The following is a 20,928-nucleotide window of genomic DNA, read 5'->3' as shown; positions in this document are numbered from 1 at the left end:
TAAAGATTTAGCTCAAATTTAAAGAGTTTTATTATATATAGTTTAGGCTCGTGTCTCAAGGACCATTTCAACTTGAAGATTTAGCTCAAATTTCAAGAGCTTTATGATATACAGTTTAGGCTTGTGTCTCAATGAGCATTATAACTCGATGATTTAACTCAAACTTGAAGATTTGAGGGACATACAGTTTAATCTCATGTTTCAAGAAGCATTTCAACTTGAAGAGTTAACTCAAACTTGAAGATTTAAGTGACATACAGTTTAAGCTCGTGTTTCAAGGAGCATTTCAACTTGAATATTTAAGTGACATACAGTTTAAGCCTGTGTTTCAAGGATTTGAAGATTTAAGTGGCATACAGTTTAAGCTCGTGTTTCAAGGAGCATTGTAACTTCCAATTTAAGCTCATGCGTTAAGGAGCGTCTAGATATACATTGACTCTTCAAAGTCATTTTCAGATGCAGACTTGCCCCAACTTTGGAGTTATTATATATCTTCATATTTATGAGGTCCATAAACAGGAGATTGTTGTTCTTATCTTAAATCCATGCTTAATTACATGTAATGTGCACGATTTTCCAACTCTTCGAATGTATTGGGCTTTAATCCTTGCAAAATGTAGTGAAGACCTCAATTCATACCTTGGATACACATTTCAATGCTAGAAATTTCGCTAAGGCGATCTTTGTATTTGAGCTCAGACTTCTCCAGCGATTGATAAAGTCAAAACTAATTCATCTTCACCTTGACAAGACTTTGTAAGTTCCATCATACTAATAACACGTCTTGTGTTGTGGAAACGATTAAGGAACTTTTGCTCTAATCTCTTCCAACTATCTATAGAATTCAATCAAAGGCATTTTCTCTGAGAGATCGAATGAACTCTTTAACAAGAAAATCAACATACGTCCCAACAGCATTAGAAGTCTCAATAAAGTGAGCTATATGTTGTTTTGGATTTCCTTTGTCATCAAATTGTTGAAGTTTAGGAGGTTGATAACCCTCAGACATTTTCAAGTTATCAGTCCTTTGTGTATATGGCTTTGCATATATGGGAGAAAATTTAGATAAAGACTCAGACTTGTCTTCGATAGCCTCTATGATAAAGCTCTGTAATTGATCAATTGGAATCAAACCTTCAGTTTGAGATATGAATGTTTTTTTATCTTTGTTTATTTTACACAAGTCTCTCTTTCATCTTGAATTTTAGAAAGCTTCATAGGTGATTGACTTGATCTTCTTTCAATCATGTTATCTATCTTATTTGTTAGCTTGAAAAGTTTAGCATCTTGTTTGTGTGCGCACTTTGTCAGGCCTTCAATTGCTTTAGTTAAGCTTGCTAGTTGTTCTTCTATAGTGGAAGACATTTGGTTATTCTTTGATGCTTGAAAAGTTGAGATGGGAGTTAGAGATTGTCCCACTGGGTGTGCCAGAGTTTGTAGACAATAAAATTCGAGTCAAGAAACCAATAATCAAGAATGAAAAATTATAGCAACAATCGATTTATTATTTCAAATGTGAGTGTTACAATCTCTATGATTCCTCTGAATTTGCCTTTTCAATATGGATTCAAGGGCTTAAAGCTTATTTTTGAACTTGATCTTGGATTTAAAATTGAACTTGATCTCTATCTTAATCTTGGACTTGAACTTGAATTTGAACTTGGACTTGATCTCAATCTCTATCTTGATCTTGATCTTGGACATGGACTTGGAGTTGATCTTGGACTTGGGATTCTTCTTGATCTTGATATCTATCTTGATCTTGGACTTGGACTTGATCTTGATCTCTATCTTAATCTTGATCTTGGACTTGGACTTGAACTTGATCTTGAACTTGAACTTGAATTTTATCTTGATTTTGACTTCTAGTTGGATCTAAAGGCTTCGAGCTTGATATTGAATCTGACGGTCTTGATCTTGACTTGAACTTCATTTTGATTTTGATCTTGATCTTGACTTGAACTTTATCTTGATCTTCACTTCTAGTTGAATCCAAGGGCTTCAATCTTGATCTTGAATCCGACAGTCTTGATCTTGATCGTTCTTGATCTTTATCGTTCTTGAATGTTTGAACTCTTGAACTTGTAGAGAAATATGCAGGTTTTGATCCACGAGCTTTCTCTAACTTCTTTTTAAAATTCATGATCTTTCTTTTCTGAAATATGAGACCCCTATTTATAGTTTTAGAATAGAGGAGTTATGATCAGAATAGGACTCCCTTCGGTCAATCAATTCTAAATGACATGTCATATGGGCTTTATGGAGGGACTTTAATTAAGTTCATATTTTTTGAATTTAAATATCAAATCAATTATATTAATCCATAATATTTATTTGGACTAATATATGCACTAATTTAATATAATCCGAACAACTTTATAAATTTATATTTGATAAATTTTAAGTTACTACCGATATATTTAAACCTTTTCAAATGCACAAGAGTATTTTTCGTCCTTTTCCGATTTAAAAATCATATCTCCCTACATATGAATAATCAAAGGATGTACTAACTTTCAAATCAACAGTTTTTGGGTCTAGTTTTCAGTAAAATAAATAGTTCATCAATCCGAGTTCTATATTAAAAGTTATGTTAAATTGAAGAAGACATTGTCGCCAAGATTTCTACTTTCGCCAAAAGCAAAAGTATACGGTTAACATCCACGAGATTATTCGAGTTAAAAGAAAGGAGAATATAATTAAGACTTCAGTCTAACGTGTTCAAAATTTGCAAAAGTGAATGTAATAATTTTTAAAAAAAAGTATTATTTGGAAAGAAAAATGAATGATGGACAAAGTGACCAACTAGCTTAGACGTCTTGCTTGTTTAAACATCCTATTTGTTTAGACGTCCCACTTGGTTGAGCAAATTGTTTGAACGTCCTACTTACTAGATCTACTTATATATGTGGCCTACATCAATTAATAACAAAAATTAGTTGCATCACCTACTAAAGAATTAGAAACGCCAACTTATATATGTGGCCTATATTAATCAATAACGACAAATAGTTGCATCACCTACTAAATAAATACAAACGCCAAATTAAAAGGGAGCAGTGGGTTGATGACCTACTTGAAAGGTGTAATGCCCAATTTCTTTGGCCAAATGGACCTACGGTGGGTCAATAGGTCAAGCCAAGACATCTAAAAGGTAGTACTATATATCCATACACTTAGACCACCCCATTTTCACTATAGGTTTTTTGAGACCTTTCTGCTGTATATATTGTAAATTTAAGATGGTTTCTTCTTGTTTCAAGATTTGGTTTTGGGATAAAAGCATTTATTTTTTAGGACATGATTAGCCCTTAATTAGGTGGCATATATACTGTATTTTGTTTACTAGGGTGTCAAGGGAGTTTAAGTTTCAAGTACAATAGGCAACAAAGAAGAAGCATTAACGTGTAAAGATTTTTCAATTGTAACACATGATAATAGTACACATGATCTTCATATATTGTCAACTAAGTAACACAAATCAATTAAAGGGTGGCAAGTTCGTGAATGTTGATGGGATAAACAACATCAGTACCACCATTAAAAGCTTTCCTTGCAAACAAGATATTGACTGCCTCAGTTGGGTGAAAGGCATCCCAAAATATGTATTGATCCCTATTTGGACATGGTGTTTGCATTGGTAGACATGTTATTTGTCCTCTATTTCTCCCTATACCACAGCACCCTCTATTTATCACACTAAATCCTGCAATATCAATACAATAATTAAACATAGTATATATATGAACACACTTTCGTTTGCTCGACGTTCAATCATATGGTTGTCCATGCATGTGAAAAAAAAAAGTTGCTTACCATATTGTCTGTAATTGGTAAGGAGATCTTGGAACATGTTCTTAATGTCAATGTAGATGAATTTGGAACCAGGAAGATTGACATTTAAGTTGGTAAGCATTGACTTAACATTATTGGTGAATGGAAGAATAAGCTCATTCACTTCTTCTGAACACACATTACTATTACTTTTTGCAAGAATGCTTGGAATGCAACCCATTAGTCCTACTCCACCAATCACAAATTTTCTTCCTCCAAGATTATACAATCTCTGAAATTTCAATATAAATATTAAGTATATGAAAGTGAAAGAAAAAATAAGGTATAATACATAAATATATGTCCTTTAATTTGGTTTCGATCAGCTTGTAACTATGCCCTCCAACTTTAGGTCTACTTTAAAAGTAGACATTAAACTTGTATAAAAAGACGCATATGTCCTATGTGACATAATACACATAGGACGACAAAATTGTATATAACTTTTAACTGGTTACTTGTGCACACCTAAATTAAAGGGCATAGATGTCAGTTAAAGAAAAAGTAAAATCTTACTGTGAGTTGTTCTGTATAGTGTTGAACCAAGAGATTGGCATATTGTTGAGGATTATAGTGATTCTTAGTGTCATAATTAGGCATAAGGTAATTGTTGAGGTAGTCATTACTTCCCATTCCTACAAAGAAGACGCATTTTGCCAATGCTTGTGCCACATCCGGTGCACCAAGATTGTCTGTTATTTCATCAAGTGTATCCTCAAAGTTTTTTATTTGTTGATTGAATGGAATGCGCTCAACCTGCACCAAAATATTAAATTAGTAGTAAACTACTTATATACGAAAAGTACTATGCATTGCATATTTTTACATATCAATATGATGAAAAAATATATTATAAAATATTAATTAAAATTTTTATAATTTGACTCTAAAAATAAAAAATATGACAATTAATTGTAAACGGATGGAGTACTTAATCTAAATGTATAATTGGAAACAATTACTACTACTTACTATTTGGGTTTTGCATCTAAAGCAACATATATTTAGAAATAATTTTTTGTTTGGTAACGCAATACTTGTTTTGGGACTCGGAGAAGTTTTTGGGTAGGTAGTCCGGCCCTTACAAGTTGGGTATAGAAATGCTCATTAAAAATTGAGTGGTCATTTTGCTTTTTTTTATCGGACTAATGGAAGCTCGTCATATTTAAAAAGAAAAAAAAATTTACTCTAAACTTTATGATTTTGAGTTGATATATCCTTAATTTAAAAATTAACTTATATATAACCCTACCATTAAAAAAAACTCATATTGTAGTCATCTTCCTTCCAACTTATCAAGAGCCATTGTTTCAGCTTTATAGTTTAAAAATCGAGACATTTGATGTGACAATCTTTTTTAAAAAAATTCTTGTCATTTCTTTCATAGTGTGTCTTGGATTATTTTGAACTTCGTCCTTGAAATAAACAACCAAGGTACGATACGTTGCCAATGGATCAACAAAAGGATCGCCACAAGTAAGCTTAGGCTTCAATGTTTTGACTTAGAATGTTGTTGATTCTCCATCCTTTGATATGAGAAGAGTAAAGGGACAATTTTGACACATACCTGAGAGTTTCAACATTTTTGAGACTGATTGACCTAGTTCAAAGCTCACCGAAACCTTAACATTGTTTTTTTTATATATTTTTCTCCCTTGAGCGTGGGGATGATTCAATAAAATGGTGTTAGGTTTATTTGAGTGGTGGTTATTTTTTTGTTTCCAATTGGGTCGGATACGTATGTTGAAAAGTTATTGAGTGAGGTATTTTAAACGCCAAATGGCATTTTCTCAAATTAAAGTCAAAAAATGAACATATATGAGTCATTTCTATAACGGCAAGGGCATTATAGGGACGGACCCACGTGGAGGTCAGGGGTTCACCCGAACCTCCTCATTGAAAAATTACAATGTATACATAAGGTCTATTTCTGATTTTATGAATACATATATCAAGATGAACCCCCTCAAAACAAAAGAGAGGCACGACTCATTAGCTAAGGTGTTCAACTTTGATTGAGATGCTTATGGGTTCAATTTTGCTTGCAACATTTTCTTGTCATTTATTTTCTCTATATGCTATTTCTTTTTTCAATTTATCTTTGTTTAAATTTATTAGACATATTTTAGATGTTGTCTTTTATTCTTCTTGCTAAGATTTCTCATTTTATTTCTACCCAAGTCACTTTCCATGTACTAACGATTAATTATTATTAAACTTGAAATTGATTTACAAAAAATTATTAAATATATAAACTAAAGTTAATCGAATGAAGAAATTAAAAAGTCGTGAATAATCTTTTAATATAATCTAATTAATTGATTTTCCCCTTTTAACCTTTTAGTAGTTCTTTGTTATTTTTTTTCAGTTCGATTATAAAAAAAATGAAAACTAAGCATAACTTATTTTTTCTATTCATCATTTGTCTTTTTCACGAATGACTAACCCTAAAATTGAATTAAATGAACTAAAAAATCTACAATGTCAATTATTTATCTTATAAATATATATTATAATATCTTAGTGGTTGAATTTAAGAAGAAAAAAAAGAGTAGAACACTGCAATATAAAAGAGAAAAAAAGTACAAGAAATATTTTCAAAAAAAGCTCGATGAAATAGGATATAAGTTTAAAAAACTGTAAAAGAAATGGGGCATGAAAGATAAATTAAACTTATTGAATTCTGATTACTAATTTCCTCTTATCTCGCTCAGTTTTTTATTTTGTACTTTTCACATATTTACTTTTTTATATTTGGAATCTGTACTAAATATATATAGACAATTTTTTAAATAGAGAGTATATGAGCTCCAAATTATAAAGTTGGGCTAAATCAAGCCTCTTTCCCAAATAGAAAAGGAGAATGAGGAAGGGAACATAATGAAGCGTTTCTTATGCCATATGATACTAGTAAAATTGGATTTTATACCTTGAAAGATTAAGGAATATGCCATTTGATGAAGTTATTTTATAAAAGAAATATTGATTCATGTATGTAAGATTAATGAACTCACAAAGTTCCTGCCAGTATCATCAAGAATACCACTAGCAGCAGAGGCATAGTTCACTCCAAACCGCATTTGTTCTCCTGATGAAGAAGCTTCTGAGTGTGCTGGAATCAGTGGTAATCCTAGTTGTTCAGCTGTCCACATGAAAATATAAAAAACAATTAATATAAATTTATGCAAATATATATTGGTTAAACAATAAAAAAAAAACATAAATGTATATATGTTGATAGAGATGGATAATAAATGCACATGTGTTACCAATTTCATCAACCATAGTGTAACCATTGGAAAAACGACCAGTAGGGCCACCATCAAAATCAATTCCATAAGGGTAATAGTTGGCTTTTGCAAATGATGGCAAATTATTATTATTGCCATTGTCAATCAAAGAGTCTCCAAATATAAACATGGCAGGAATCAAACCCCTCCTCCTTCCACCTTCCCCTAATTCACAAGTTGCAATATTCACCAACAAAAATACCAGAAATAAGAGGTGAAACATAATGTTAATGATGTTCTTCTTTTTTGTTGAAAGGGAATGAGAGGGTTTATAATTAATAAGTGGTTGGAGAGGAGTCAATGCTTTCACCTCTATACCACTAAATGACTTGCTCATAATGTTCTTTCTATAAACGTATGGTATTATAAATATCAAATATCATATCAAAATATAAGAATTTAACACTGCGATTTAGATATTTTGATATTTGATATGCAGTTTTATAAAGTTTAATATTTGATATTTGGTATTTATAAAAATAAATAGGGAAAATGCACAAGTACCCCCTCAATTTGTGTCCGAAATTCATGAGTTATATTATACTAAGTACCTATTATCCCCTGAACATATTTTATAAGTAATTTTCTACCCCTTTTTGGCCTACGTGGCACTAGCTTGGAAAAAAATCAACCAGCGTTGGGCCCACAAGATAGTGTCACATAGACCGAAAAGGGGTAAAAAATTATTAATAAAATAAGTTCAAGGGGTAATAGGACCTTAATATAGTATAAGTGTGTCTCTGAAATTTCGGACATAGGTTGAGGGGGTACTTGTGCATTATCCCAAATAAATATTGTAATAGTAAATATCCTAAGAAAGTATATATATATATATATATATATATATATATATATATATATATATATATATAGATAGATAGATAGATAGATAGATATATATAATAGTAATTAATTATTTAGATAGATAGATAGATAGATATATATAATAGTAATTAATTATTTAGATGTTGAAATTTAACTACACTATCTTTGATTTAAATGTTCCTTTTTGACAATTGATTAACAAAGTAAATAGTTTTGTCTTTTATTTTGAATATTTTACATATGCAAGCTATTTATATGATTAATTGAATTGTTTATTGAAAAGTCGAAGGCATAATTCATTGTTACATGAATATATATAAGAGTTGAAGTTAACCAAATTATAGTAATCGCTTTATCTTAATGTAAGATATTGAAATTGAACTATAAAATACTGATGAATCAAAGGCTACTTTCACTATTACTCTTTTCATTATTCTCAAACTATTCTCCTACCAATATAAAATAGTTACTCATTAATTTAAAGAAAGGTAAATATGAGAAAAAATCTTAACAATATTTTCCTTAAATCGAATACTTCACTTAATTGTTTAAACTATGAAAAAAAAATCTCAACAATATATTTAATATAGTATGGACGATATTGAGTAATATATACTACTATCAATCTGTTTCAGAAGGCTTTTTTGGAAGTCATTCGTCCGGACTGGCACTTGCAAACACTTTGACATTTACTTGTAAGGCTTAGCTTTGTGAGGTTTATGTCCCTACCATCCAATTATGTGTCCTAAATATACCTTAACGCTTAATGTTCAAGGTTCGCTTAATTACTTATCAAATGTCAAATTTTTTGGTTAATTTTTTTAAATATCATTTTTGCGGGGTTTTCCGATGAAGTGTCTGGAACCCAAAACATGTGATCATGTTATGCTTCCAAATAAAAAGAATTTTGTCTTAGTGAGAGACAATAACTAGAACGTGCTATCAAAAATTAAATAAATATGTGAAATAAGTTGTGTTATTACGCTAAATATAATGTCTCCAACAATTTACGGCATAATAAAATTGCACATGATTTGATTTGGGTTTAATTATGCGAATTACTATATATTTAAGGGTAAGCCACCATACGACGAAGATATTTTTTAAAAAAACATTAATGAGCTATAATTCTACGAAGACTTCTTGTACCAAAAAATTGTTAGACCAAACTTGAAATAATATGCTAAGAAACATGAACTAAGAAAAGAAATACTGACAATGCAAATTATATTATAAAGTTTATTTCAAACTATAAATGTTTACATATAAAAACAAAATATCGGTTCGATATTGTTTGATTTTGACTATTTTAATTAAATTCAAACCAAATCAAATCAAGTATATAATGACTCTCTAGATCATTTTTTTTGTTTTTCCGATCTTTTCAGCATTTAGAGTTATCTTGTAATGACCCCAAGTAATATATGACTTGATGAGACTAACAGTTTAGTCGACGGATCGTTCCTTTGAGTTTTGTGCAAATTTTTGTGTTTTGGGCCTTTGAAATTTGAACAATTGACTTCTGTTTAAATCTAAGGAAGATGACTCGGAATGCAATTCTAACAGTTTAACTAGCTCCGGAAGTGTCATTTTAGGCTAGGGGCATGGTGTTGTTCACCTTTGGAACCAGATACGCGTAAAGAAAAACACTTATCACATCTTCACAATTTTATGGTGCAGTTTGAAAAGACAACACCAAAGCTCTTGGATGCAATAAGAAAAGTTAGAGATGAGCTTCAAGTATATTTAAATTTTAAGAAAAATCTGAAAACAATATAATCATATTTCAATAAATTGTCTTACATATATTTGTAATTTAAAGAATTATTAATTTATGATATTAATGAGATCATATATTTATATAGGGGTCTTTTAAAAATATATTATCCTATTATCTTATCGAAATTGGTGATTTTTTTTCACTAGCCCAAGTCAGGACCGGAGGAAAATATTATTTTAGAGAGATTATTAATTTATCGAGTATTAATTTATAGAGGTTTTACTATATATAAGTTTTATATCAATAAGTATGTGTACTACTCCATTCATTCCATATTATTTGAAAATTTGAAGTGTTTCATACCCTTTAAGAAAAATAGATCAAGACATAAATCGAACAAAGTTTTTCATTTTCACCCTTCATAATTATTGTCAAATTTATCGAAACCATCACACTGAAAATTCAAATGAAAGGTAATATTGGAAGAACACTCTAAAAATAAACTTTAAAACTGAACAATTAAGTTAATTTAAAAAATGGAAAATGCCCCAAAAATTCAACTAATATGAAATGGAGGGAGTAACTAATTATAAAGTTACCAATAAAAAAAAGGCATGTGTCTAATTTGTGCATTCATCACTTGCATTCAAGATATTGTGCGCACTCTCTATGCTATGTCAACATCTGAGTGATATTTATTCCGTTTATATTAGTTTAGGGGGTAATAAGATCCTAGTAAGTTTAACTGTGTCTTTGAAACTTCAGTCATAGTGTAAGAGGACATTTATATCTTTTTTACAAAAATTAATCTATTTCATAATTAATAGGAGTAAAATGGTAGAACTCACTCTGTCAATCATTATTTTCTTAATGATGTATTAATTTAAAATGAACAAGTAACTAAAAATAAAAAGGAAAAATACATAAGTATCCCAACTTATACCCGAAATTTTAGAGACACACATATATTATACAAAGAGGTCATAGTACCCCATTAACTTATTTTATAAATAATTTTCTATTCCTTTTTTGTCTACATGACACTATCTTCTGTGCTCAGCGCAAGTTGATATTTTTTTCAAGCTAATGCAATGTAGATCGAAAAAAATAAAAAAATTATTTATAAAATAAATTTAAGAAGATAAACAAAATATAGATATAATATGTCTTTAAAATCTTAAACATAAAAAAATTAAGAGAGTGTTCGTGTATTTCCCTAAAACAAATGAAACAAATTGAAGTCTGCATTTATGTTTGGCCAAAAATGGAAGGAAGGAGTACAAATTTTCAAACCTAGAAACCTGAATACAAGTAATGACGAAAAATGTCAGCGCCACGAAAGTTGAGCGAATAACAATAATTGCTAGGGTCAATACAGAGCTGAGAGCTGTCTCTACACAGAAATAAGTCCATCTGCTTTTAAATTTATCAATATTGACTTTATATAATTTTTTAGAAATATTTTCTACCATCGATATTAATTATCCATTATATTAAAAATATTTATTTAAATTAACAAATAAGAAATGATTTGTTTTTTTATGTCTAATTTATATTTGCTATTAAATATTATTTACTTATTTAATTTATTTTTAAAATATTATATTTAATAAAGTCAAAAGATACCATAACAATTTCATACTATTTATAATTTTTTAAAGCGTGTATCATATCAGTAATGAACAATTATTAAAATAAATAATAATTATAATTATTACGTAAAATCAAATTCTCAATTTTACATATTACTCTTAACAAATATATATATATATATATATATATATATATATATATATATATATATATATATACTTATTCTTTATGACATAATACTATACACCAAATAATAGTGGTAGTGTGGTAAAATAATAATGTCAAATATTACTCCCTTCATTACTGTTTATATGTCATTATTTTGGATTCACATCCTTTAAAAAATTAGTTAAATTTATTATTATTTTTTTATTTATAAGTGATCTCATAATATCAAATTTTTAATAAATTAATTATTTAATTTTTTTATGTCGATCAAATTCAAACTTTCAAGATCAATTACTCTAAAAGGTAGAATAGAATAATTAATATATTGTTTAATTATTAATTTTATAAAATGAAAAATATTATAAGATATTTATTTTTGTATAAATAAAATTTTAAAAATAAATTCTTAGTACTTATATCAAAATTTAAATGTGAATAAAAAAACAGCTGAAAAAGTGGATATATTGAGGGAGCCGGGGAGTAAATACGAAAAGAGAGCATTGGTTGGTTTGGGCGGCAGTAGGTGTTCAATGAATCCATTGGCAGCTTAATTAAATGCATGCAGATGGAAAAACAAAAAGGACAGTTCCCAAGAAGGCTATGCATACAGAGGAAGTGTTGGGACAGTTGAGAGACTTAGCTTTTTTATTTATTGCTCCTCTGAATTTATCTTCATAGGAAATCGTTAGTGTAGGATACAGTTTTGTTTGGACATTGCCATATGAAAATTTATATCTTATATTTTTTATAAATATAAAAATTTTATAAGTTATAAAATTATTAAAATAGTCTCAATTATTTATTTAACTTTTTTAAATACAAATTATAAAATTATATAATAAATTATTATAAAGGTATTAATTTTTTACTTAATTAATTGTTTCATCTAGCTATAATTTAATAAAAAATTGAACATGTAGTGTACTAATTTTTAATTTAATCCTTCCACATAATACGAATAATTTTTTCAAGTTAAATTTGTATTTCTCGATCATGTGACTGAGAAGATGAACCAACATTGTTACTTTGAGTCATTTGTTGGTCAATATTATTTGGAACTATATTTTCACGTTTATAGACCATAAACATTTCATTATTTTAACAGTCGGTTGGTGTGAGTTAAAGTGACTATATGTTGGTGAGAATAACAAAATTTATGTTGCTGAGAATAATAATTTTTGAAAGATGTGATTATAAATTTTATTTAAATATAAAATAAATGATTAATGCAAATATGGGATTATTTTAACAAAATATAAATTTGTAAATCAATTTTTGTATTAAAATATTTCAAATCATGATATGAAAATCACCATATAATTTCATATCATGCTTTTTGGAGAATATGAAATCACATCTCATGATATGAAATTATGAGATGAAATCAGCATAAAATTACATATCCAAACGCTAATTGCATCTCACAATACCATATCGTGGTCAAACGCCTACTTAGTTGATTATTTTTTTATTTTAAATTAATTATTTTTTTGGGAAACTTTAAAACAACTATGAATAGAGATAATTAAGAAAAATTTAATTAATATTTTTTTAATTTAGTAAAATATACGACTAATACAACACGATTATTTTTAATTAAATGATCAGTGAGAAAATAACAAACTTAAAAGTGAATATGAAAAATACGTCTACTTAAAGACGTCTACTTAAAGAGTATTGGTGATCTCCCATGCTTACATGCCCGCTTCTCTACAATTTAGTCCATCTCAAACATAATTAACACGGCCAAGGAAGTCCGTGCTACTCACTCTATTGTCTAACAATATTTATATATTAGTGACTTCGAGCCCCTTTATTACAAATTAAAGAATTCAGAATTAATTAAATTTCTCCATAAATTTCTATGTTCTTTTTATTACGATATTTTTAAATAAATCGATAGATAACGAAATATTTCTTAAAAATTGTAAGTAATAGGAGTAAGATAATATTATTATTCTATCCTTTGACTTTAAAATTTAATGTTTTAAAAAAATGTGTTAGATAAATAATATTTAATAACAAGAATAAAATAAACACAAAAGCTAAATCATCACTTAATTTTTAAAATTAAATAAGTATTAAACAATTACGTATGTTATAGTAAATAATTATTGATCTAAGGGAGTAAACTTTTGCTGGTGTGAAATTTATGACTCAAAACAAAGAAAAACTCTTTTACTTTTCTAATAAATGTAAAAAAACAACATGTAAACATGCATGTAAGTGATTGATCCGTCAACGGGAGAGGGGTAGATAGAAATTTTGTAAAACAGAAGTGAAATCCAAATTTTCTCTTATTATACAAGTGGCATTTAGATATCAAGTAGCCAGCACACCATCGACATGTGTTTCTTAGGAATACTAGATGGAATTAGTCCGTGCTTGTTGTATCGAATTTTGTTTCAGCAGATACAATACTTTTTCATAGAAATGGCAAAGTAATTACTTCATACTTCGTTGTTTTACCATGCTGCTTTTTGTTGCAGACCTATGACATTATCATAATTAGGCTATTATGCAATTGACCTTGGTTCAACTCAGAACTCTGTAGGCTATTTCCTTCCACTGCATAGGACTTAGTGTTGTTGCGACACATGATTTAAATGAAAGTGGAATAACATGATTAACTTGTTAAAGTAATTGCATCTCAAATGATCAATGAAGGTGGGAACAAGGCCATTTGAAAACCGCATAGATAATGCTAAACAGAAGCATCCATACCTACGTGGCTAAAAAGGGTTGAAAGTTAACAACCACCATATATTTAATCAGAAAATCAAAAATCTAAAAGATAAAATTTGATGGAATTCATACAAATTAGTAAAGAACTAATATAAGAAAATGCTCTTAAACCAACACATTTCTGATTATAAAGTACCATACAACGAACACAACATCTTTTCAGAACTCAAAAGAGTTTGTTAAGGTTCTATCTCCCGTTAACCTCATCCTTGGTGTAAACAATCATGGACCTGAATCCAGCAGCGCGATGATTTCATGCCTCTTGAACTGATCTATTTGACACCAACTAGCAGTAGTTCTTTGCATCTTGCATTGTGCAACAAAGTATTCAATCTGATTTCAACTCTTTAAAACTGAATGGAAGTTTAAGATCTACTTTCCTACATTCATGTATTTCTGCCACAAAATAGATTAGTAAAGGTTACTAACTCTCTAATGGTGTTTAAATGTATTACTTTCATAATATAAATGTGCAAATAAAAGAAACATTAGTTTCAAACTTCTAATTCTTGTATTCCGGACACTGCATGTTCTTCAGGTATGTTTGATTGGTGTCCTTTTGTGTAAGAAAATGTAATAATCAAGAGCAGAAGAAAAGAAGAAACTATCCAAAAGTTGCACAATGCAATATATCAAAGAAGTGCACAATGCAATCACTTGAACTTGATTTGTGAACTTTATACTACTTTATATGTTAATGGATGTAACATTAACGTAATTTTTTATTATGTCTTTCTTTTTCTAACGTAGTATCAACAACTATATGAAGTAGTAATAGTAGTTAAATTTAGAGTTTTATAGCACTTTTTATACGTTAGTTTAATAAAATACATCTTCAATGAAATCTTTTGTTGGAAAGTAAAACATATAAAGTGGTTCTGATGATTGATAAAGTGAAATGCTTCACTATTTGTCATCTTATGTGTATAGGTGAAGCAGTTTCAGGCGTGGATGCTGTTGACCTGTACAAGTATGAGAAATTGAGACAAAGAAGAAAAAGTGCAAAAATAAAGAAGGAAAGAAATAAAAAGTAGTAATTCAAGTCAAAATAAGGAAAGAAATAAAGGAGTTAACAATTCAAGTCAAATAAGTAAAGAAGTAAATATAGATAAATTCAAGAAGAAAAAAAGTTTGTAATTTCTTTCCTTGTAGAAGTTGAAGGCAAATCAAATTCTATAAAAGGATCAAGAAGTTGAAGGAAAAAAAGTGTCTTTGCGTAAATACAAATTGAGAGAATTTTCCAGCAAAGCTAGAACGATAGCTATTGCATATTCACGAAATATATCTTCTTGAGAGCAGTAGCTATTAAAGAAAACACGTAGAGCTTCGTCACAACAACATAAAGACCAGGTTCACGAGTTTTGTTCCACACTAAACAATTGAATGTTGAAGTTTGATCAACTAAAGTCTAGAGTTATTAGTCTTTGATGATTTGTTTAAGGTTTATTATTGAGTTGTAATAATTCCTAGATTGTGTAACAAGAAGTGAGTTTGGCTCCTTGGGGATAGAGTTTTGAGAGAATTGTAACAAGAAGTGAGTTTGACTTCTTGGGATAAAGTAGGAGAGAAGTTGTGAAAACAAGAAGTGAGTTTGACTTCTTGGGTAGTCAGAGTAAAGAAGAGTTGAGAGTTTTTGTAAACAAGAAGCACATTTGACTTCTTGGTATCGATTATAGTTAATTGAAAAGAGTAGAAGTTTAGAGTTAGATTCAATGATTATCTGAGTTATAAATCTTGAATTAATATAAAACTTCGGTGTGAATTTTCTCTTCCTTGAGTTAGGAAGGTTTCCACGATAAAATCTCTGATTTATTGTATTGCGATAAAAGTACAAGAACATGGTTCTTGAATCGGGGTAAGGTTTCTTCATCTTTGATAGAAGTGTGACGAGTCAATAGAGGTCAAATAATACAAAGAAGTAAAATTTACATGTTTCAATCTCTTGCATATAAAGGGAACTAAATGAACAAAAATAATACTAACTGCATATGAAAAATCGTAATTGACACCTAAATTTTGAGGAGACATGGGTAGAATGTGAAGGCCATAAGAATGAATATAGCAACCCTAAATGAAGAAGCTAAAAAAATAATAGAAAACAAATTGAACTTATCAAAACGTTAATTCAAATAGTTGTAATTGTAAGATTAAATACCTTATAACATAATATCTGGATCTTGGACATGATAATCTTACATAGAGATAGTTAAGGGCACATACATGATGAGGAAGACATCATCACAGTTAAAAGCGGAAGCGTTAGTCGTAAATTAATTTCTACCTCCTTGCCCTAACTTTATGTTACCTCAACCGTCAGCGGTAGAATTATTTTAGAGAATATGTTGTAACTCTAATGGGTGGAGGGAGGACAAATTTTATACAGATTATGATTTTAATTTGGTATCCATCAAGTAAGCAATGTACGGACAAAATTTATTCCTTATTAAATACTATTTATGGTATTATTTGGATCATAAGTAAACTTGGGTCATAAGTAAATAATAATTAATAATAAATAATAATAATTCTTACATTCTCCCACTTGGCCCAATAACCATATAACATTAATATTTAATAAACATTAGTCGCGCATATATAGATCTCTTCTATAATGTCCATCATGCACAATATTACAAACTACTAATGCGGTTATGACGGTTGTACATACATTTTAAGCTACATACTTACTTCCATATACTACTACATTAAAACCTTATCAAACTAGGTTCATAAGCTATAAAAACATATAACATTACGGTTCATAATAATTTCTCATAGAGACTCATCTTGTAATTTCTCATAGAGACTCATCTTGTAATTTCTCAAAATAATAATGTGTACACCATAATAAGAAACAAAATGTTCATTAATGTACACCAGAAACACATAATTTAAGCTCAGAGTGTAAAACATCATAAATGTATCAATCATAACTACAACCAAGACTCATTCTTTGAACATGATCTTAAAAGTCTTTGGTGTTAAGCCTTTTGTTAACAGATTTGCAATCATGATATCAGTTCTAATATTCTTAAGTAACACTCTTTGTTTTCGAATTTCTTCCTTGGCAGTAAGTACTTTAATTCCATATGTTTGGCCTATTTGGAGTACTTATCATTCTTAGAGAAGAATACTGCTGCAACATTATCACAATAAATTTTCAGCGGCTTGGTATTGGTGTCGACAACTCCAAGTCCTGAAATAAAGTTTTGCAACCATAATGTATGAATTGTGACTTCATAACGTGCCAGAAACTTTCTTTGGAGGTTCTCAGTGATCAATTCTACGAATACATTGATTTCTTCCTAGCATTCCTTCCACAAAGCTAATATATGGTCTTGTGCAAGTTTGAATATACATCAAACTTCTAACAATAGAAGATTAAGGAATTGAGACTATTTCTTTTCATTCTACATCATTCTTTGGGCATAACACGAGATTAAATTTATCCTTTTTTTAAAAAAATAAGAACTATTCTTGCTTAACAATAGTTCATGTTAAATCTCTCTAGAACTTTTTTGATATAGTCATTTTAAGACGGTCCCAATAGTTCTTGTGATCTATCATGGAATATTTCTACCCCTACTATCATGGAATATTTCTATGCCTATCACATAGAATGTCTCACCCATATCTTTCATGTCAAAGTTCATAGAGAGAAAATAATGTGTCTCCTCGCAATTATACCTAAATCATTAGCAACAAGTAAAATGTCATCAACATATAAGATCAAAAATGTAAATTCTCTCGCTGATTTTTTGTTATATACACGGATCAACGATAATTTTCTTAAATCCAAAAGATGTTATGATATCATTAAACTTTATATACCATTTTCTGTGAGGCTTGTTTGAGTCCATATGTTGACTTCTTTAGTTTACACACTATTTGATCTTTTTCTTTAATTTCGGAAGCCTTTGGTTGATCCATATAAACATCCTCATTCTAGGTCTACATTAAGAAAGATAGTATTTACATCCATTTGAGGTAACTCTAAATCATAATGAGCTACCAAAGCCAAAACATTTCTTAATGAGTCTTTCTTTGAGATCGGTGAAAAAGTCTCTTTATAATCAATGCCTCCTTTTTGAGTGTATCATTTGGCAACAAGCCTGACTTTATATCGTTCAATATTACCTTTTGAATTGTTTTGGTCGAAGACCCATGTACACTCAATTATTTTAGAATTTTCTGGTAATCGAACGAGAACACAGACTTTGTTGTATTCCATGGATTTTAACCCTTCATTCATGACATGATCAATCCATTTATCAGACTCATTGTTTTCTATGGCTTGTGAAAATGAAATCAAATTTTTATTAATTTCAATGTCAAAATCTGACTCTTACAAATAAATCACATAATGACAATTTTTTTATGACATTGTTTGTGGTTCATTTGCGTCAGATACTTGTGAGTTAGTTCCTTCTTGAAGTGTTTCACCCAAAAATTGTTCAACATTGTTAAAGAGTTCTTCAACAAGAGGAACAACATTTGCGATTGGTGCGGAAGTAGGTACATTCATGGACAAAGAGACATTTACCCTTACATCATTTATTTCCACACTCTTTCGTTCAACACTCCTACTAACTTCACCATTCTCAAGGAATTTCGCAATATGGACATGGACATAATTTTGATTCGTTATACTTTTCATAATATTCACCACCTCTATTTGACCTAATGATTTTTCACCTTTCTATGTAATTGTCTTTAACCTCATTAATGTACACTTTGAGAGCGTCTGCTCCTTGAGATTTTTCTTTCAACAAGTAGATAAATTCATAACGTGAAAAATCATTGATACAGGTGATAAAAATTTTTTCTCCATCAAAAGATGAAACATAAAGGGTCTACAATTATCAGTGTGTATAATTTCAAGAAGCTTGATGTTCATTGTGGCATCTTTCTTGATATATTTGGTTTACTTTCCTTTAATGCAATCCAAACATATATCAAGATCATTATAATTCAGATTGGGAAGAATCTCATTCTTTACTAATCTTTTTACTCGTTCTTTGGATACATGATCCAAACATTTATGCCACAAATAAGTAAAATTTTACTTTAGTGAACTACCTTTAATTCCTAATATTTTGATGAATAGTAAGTAGGGATTTAGAAAAATTATTATCGAGTTTCAATCTATATAAACTATCAATAAGAACACCAGAACTATAAATAATAGTGTTTTATATAAATTGAAACATCCATGTCCAAACTTAAAATCAAATTTAGAAACATCAAGTTTTGAAAGAGAAATCAAATACCTAGAAATTAAAGGAACATAAAGAGTCTGTAATAGATCAAGGTGATGTTCAGTCTCTAAGATCAACGATAAGTCCTTATACCTTCAATTTTTAGCATTCGTGCGATTTTCCATGAACAAGAATTTTTTTTAATTTATAATCGTAGTGAATCTCTGCAAAATAGTGGATACATGGGTAGTTGCACCAAAATCAAGCCACCAAATATTATTAAGAACTTCTACTAAATTTGATTCGAAACATATAAAGACACTAATGTACCTTTCTTTTCAAATCAAGCATTACATTTCAAGCAATCTTTCTGATAGTGTCCTTTCTTTTACAGAAACGACACACATCAACCATGAGTTCCTTATCAGCATCTTGTGAAAATTTAGCAGGTGCATCCAGATGTAAATAAATACACATAGAGGGGAAACGAAGAATAAAAAAGGTAAAAGGATAGCGGTAAAGAGCCTACACTATTTTCCTTTAAAGCCTAGACTACAAAAGCTGTTTATGTCTGTTGACTGATAGCTACCTTCCCATTGTTATGGCAATTGAGCGAATAATTGTGAGATGAAGAAAAGAATGGAAGAAACAGTGAGAAAACTGTATTAACTGAATTGCCTGTTTACACAAGGTATTCTACTATTTATATACATCTTTCCAACTAACTAGAATTAATTAGAAGCTATCTTTTAAAACTAACTAACAAACTTTAACAAATCCAACTAATTAATTGTATTGTTCAACTTAACACTCCCCCTCAAGTTGGATGGTGGAATATATCCAACATTCCTAACTTGAACAACATATCACTATGAAGTTGTTTCCCTAACGCTTTGGTGAAAATATCTGCCATCTGATCTTTGCTTGCTATGTACTCTGTCTTCACCATACCATCTTGCAACCTTTCCCTGATAAAGTGGCAATCTATCTCTATATGTTTTGTTCGCTCATAATACATGGGATTGGAAGCAATTTGCACTGCTGCTTTGTTATCACAGTGCAACTCCATTGGCAACTCAACTGATGCTCCAAGCTCCTGCAATAAACCTTGTAACCATACCAACTCTGCTACAGTTGTCTCCATACTCCTGTATTCAGCTTCTGTTGAACTTCTGGAGACTGTACTTTATTTTTTTGGGTCTCCATGAAATCAGAGATTCTCAAAATTTGATTCCAAATCCTGTTACTGACCTTCTTGACAATGAACTAGATGCCCAATCAGCATCACAAAAGGCATTAATCTTTCCTATTTTCTTACTACTCATCAGTAATCCCAAACCAGGTTGTCCTTTGATATATCTTACAACATGTAATGCTGCATCATACTGTGACTTCTTAGGAGCATGCATAAATTGGCTCAAGTGTTGAACAACAAAAGAAATGTCAGGCCTTGTCATGGCCAAATACAAAAGTCTCCCAATTAACCTCTGATATACTCTCCTGTCATCTAGCTCAGCATCATTAGTCTCATGCATTCTATCATTCTATCATTCTA

General features: G+C 29.7%; 1 protein-coding gene across 1 annotated transcript; it reads right to left on the bottom strand.

The window, feature by feature from the left end:
• Positions 1-3,395: 3,395 nt before the first annotated feature.
• On the bottom strand, positions 3,396-7,468 carry LOC101249518 (GDSL esterase/lipase At1g71691-like). Its single transcript, XM_004250630.5, has 5 exons — positions 7,104-7,468; positions 6,849-6,976; positions 4,351-4,590; positions 3,817-4,066; positions 3,396-3,706 (listed from the first exon to the last, which is right to left on the bottom strand). The coding sequence occupies exons 1-5, from the start codon at positions 7,459-7,461 to the stop codon at positions 3,486-3,488; spliced, it is 1,197 nt and encodes a 398-aa protein (XP_004250678.3). The 5' UTR covers positions 7,462-7,468; the 3' UTR covers positions 3,396-3,485.
• Between the last annotated feature and the right edge of the window lie 13,460 nt (positions 7,469-20,928).

This window comes from Solanum lycopersicum, chromosome 11 (assembly GCF_036512215.1).
Source record: "Solanum lycopersicum chromosome 11, SLM_r2.1".
Classification (NCBI taxonomy): domain Eukaryota; kingdom Viridiplantae; phylum Streptophyta; class Magnoliopsida; order Solanales; family Solanaceae; genus Solanum; species Solanum lycopersicum.
The sequence above is the reverse complement of the archived record's forward strand: the minus strand, read 5'-3'. Positions and strand labels throughout refer to the sequence as shown.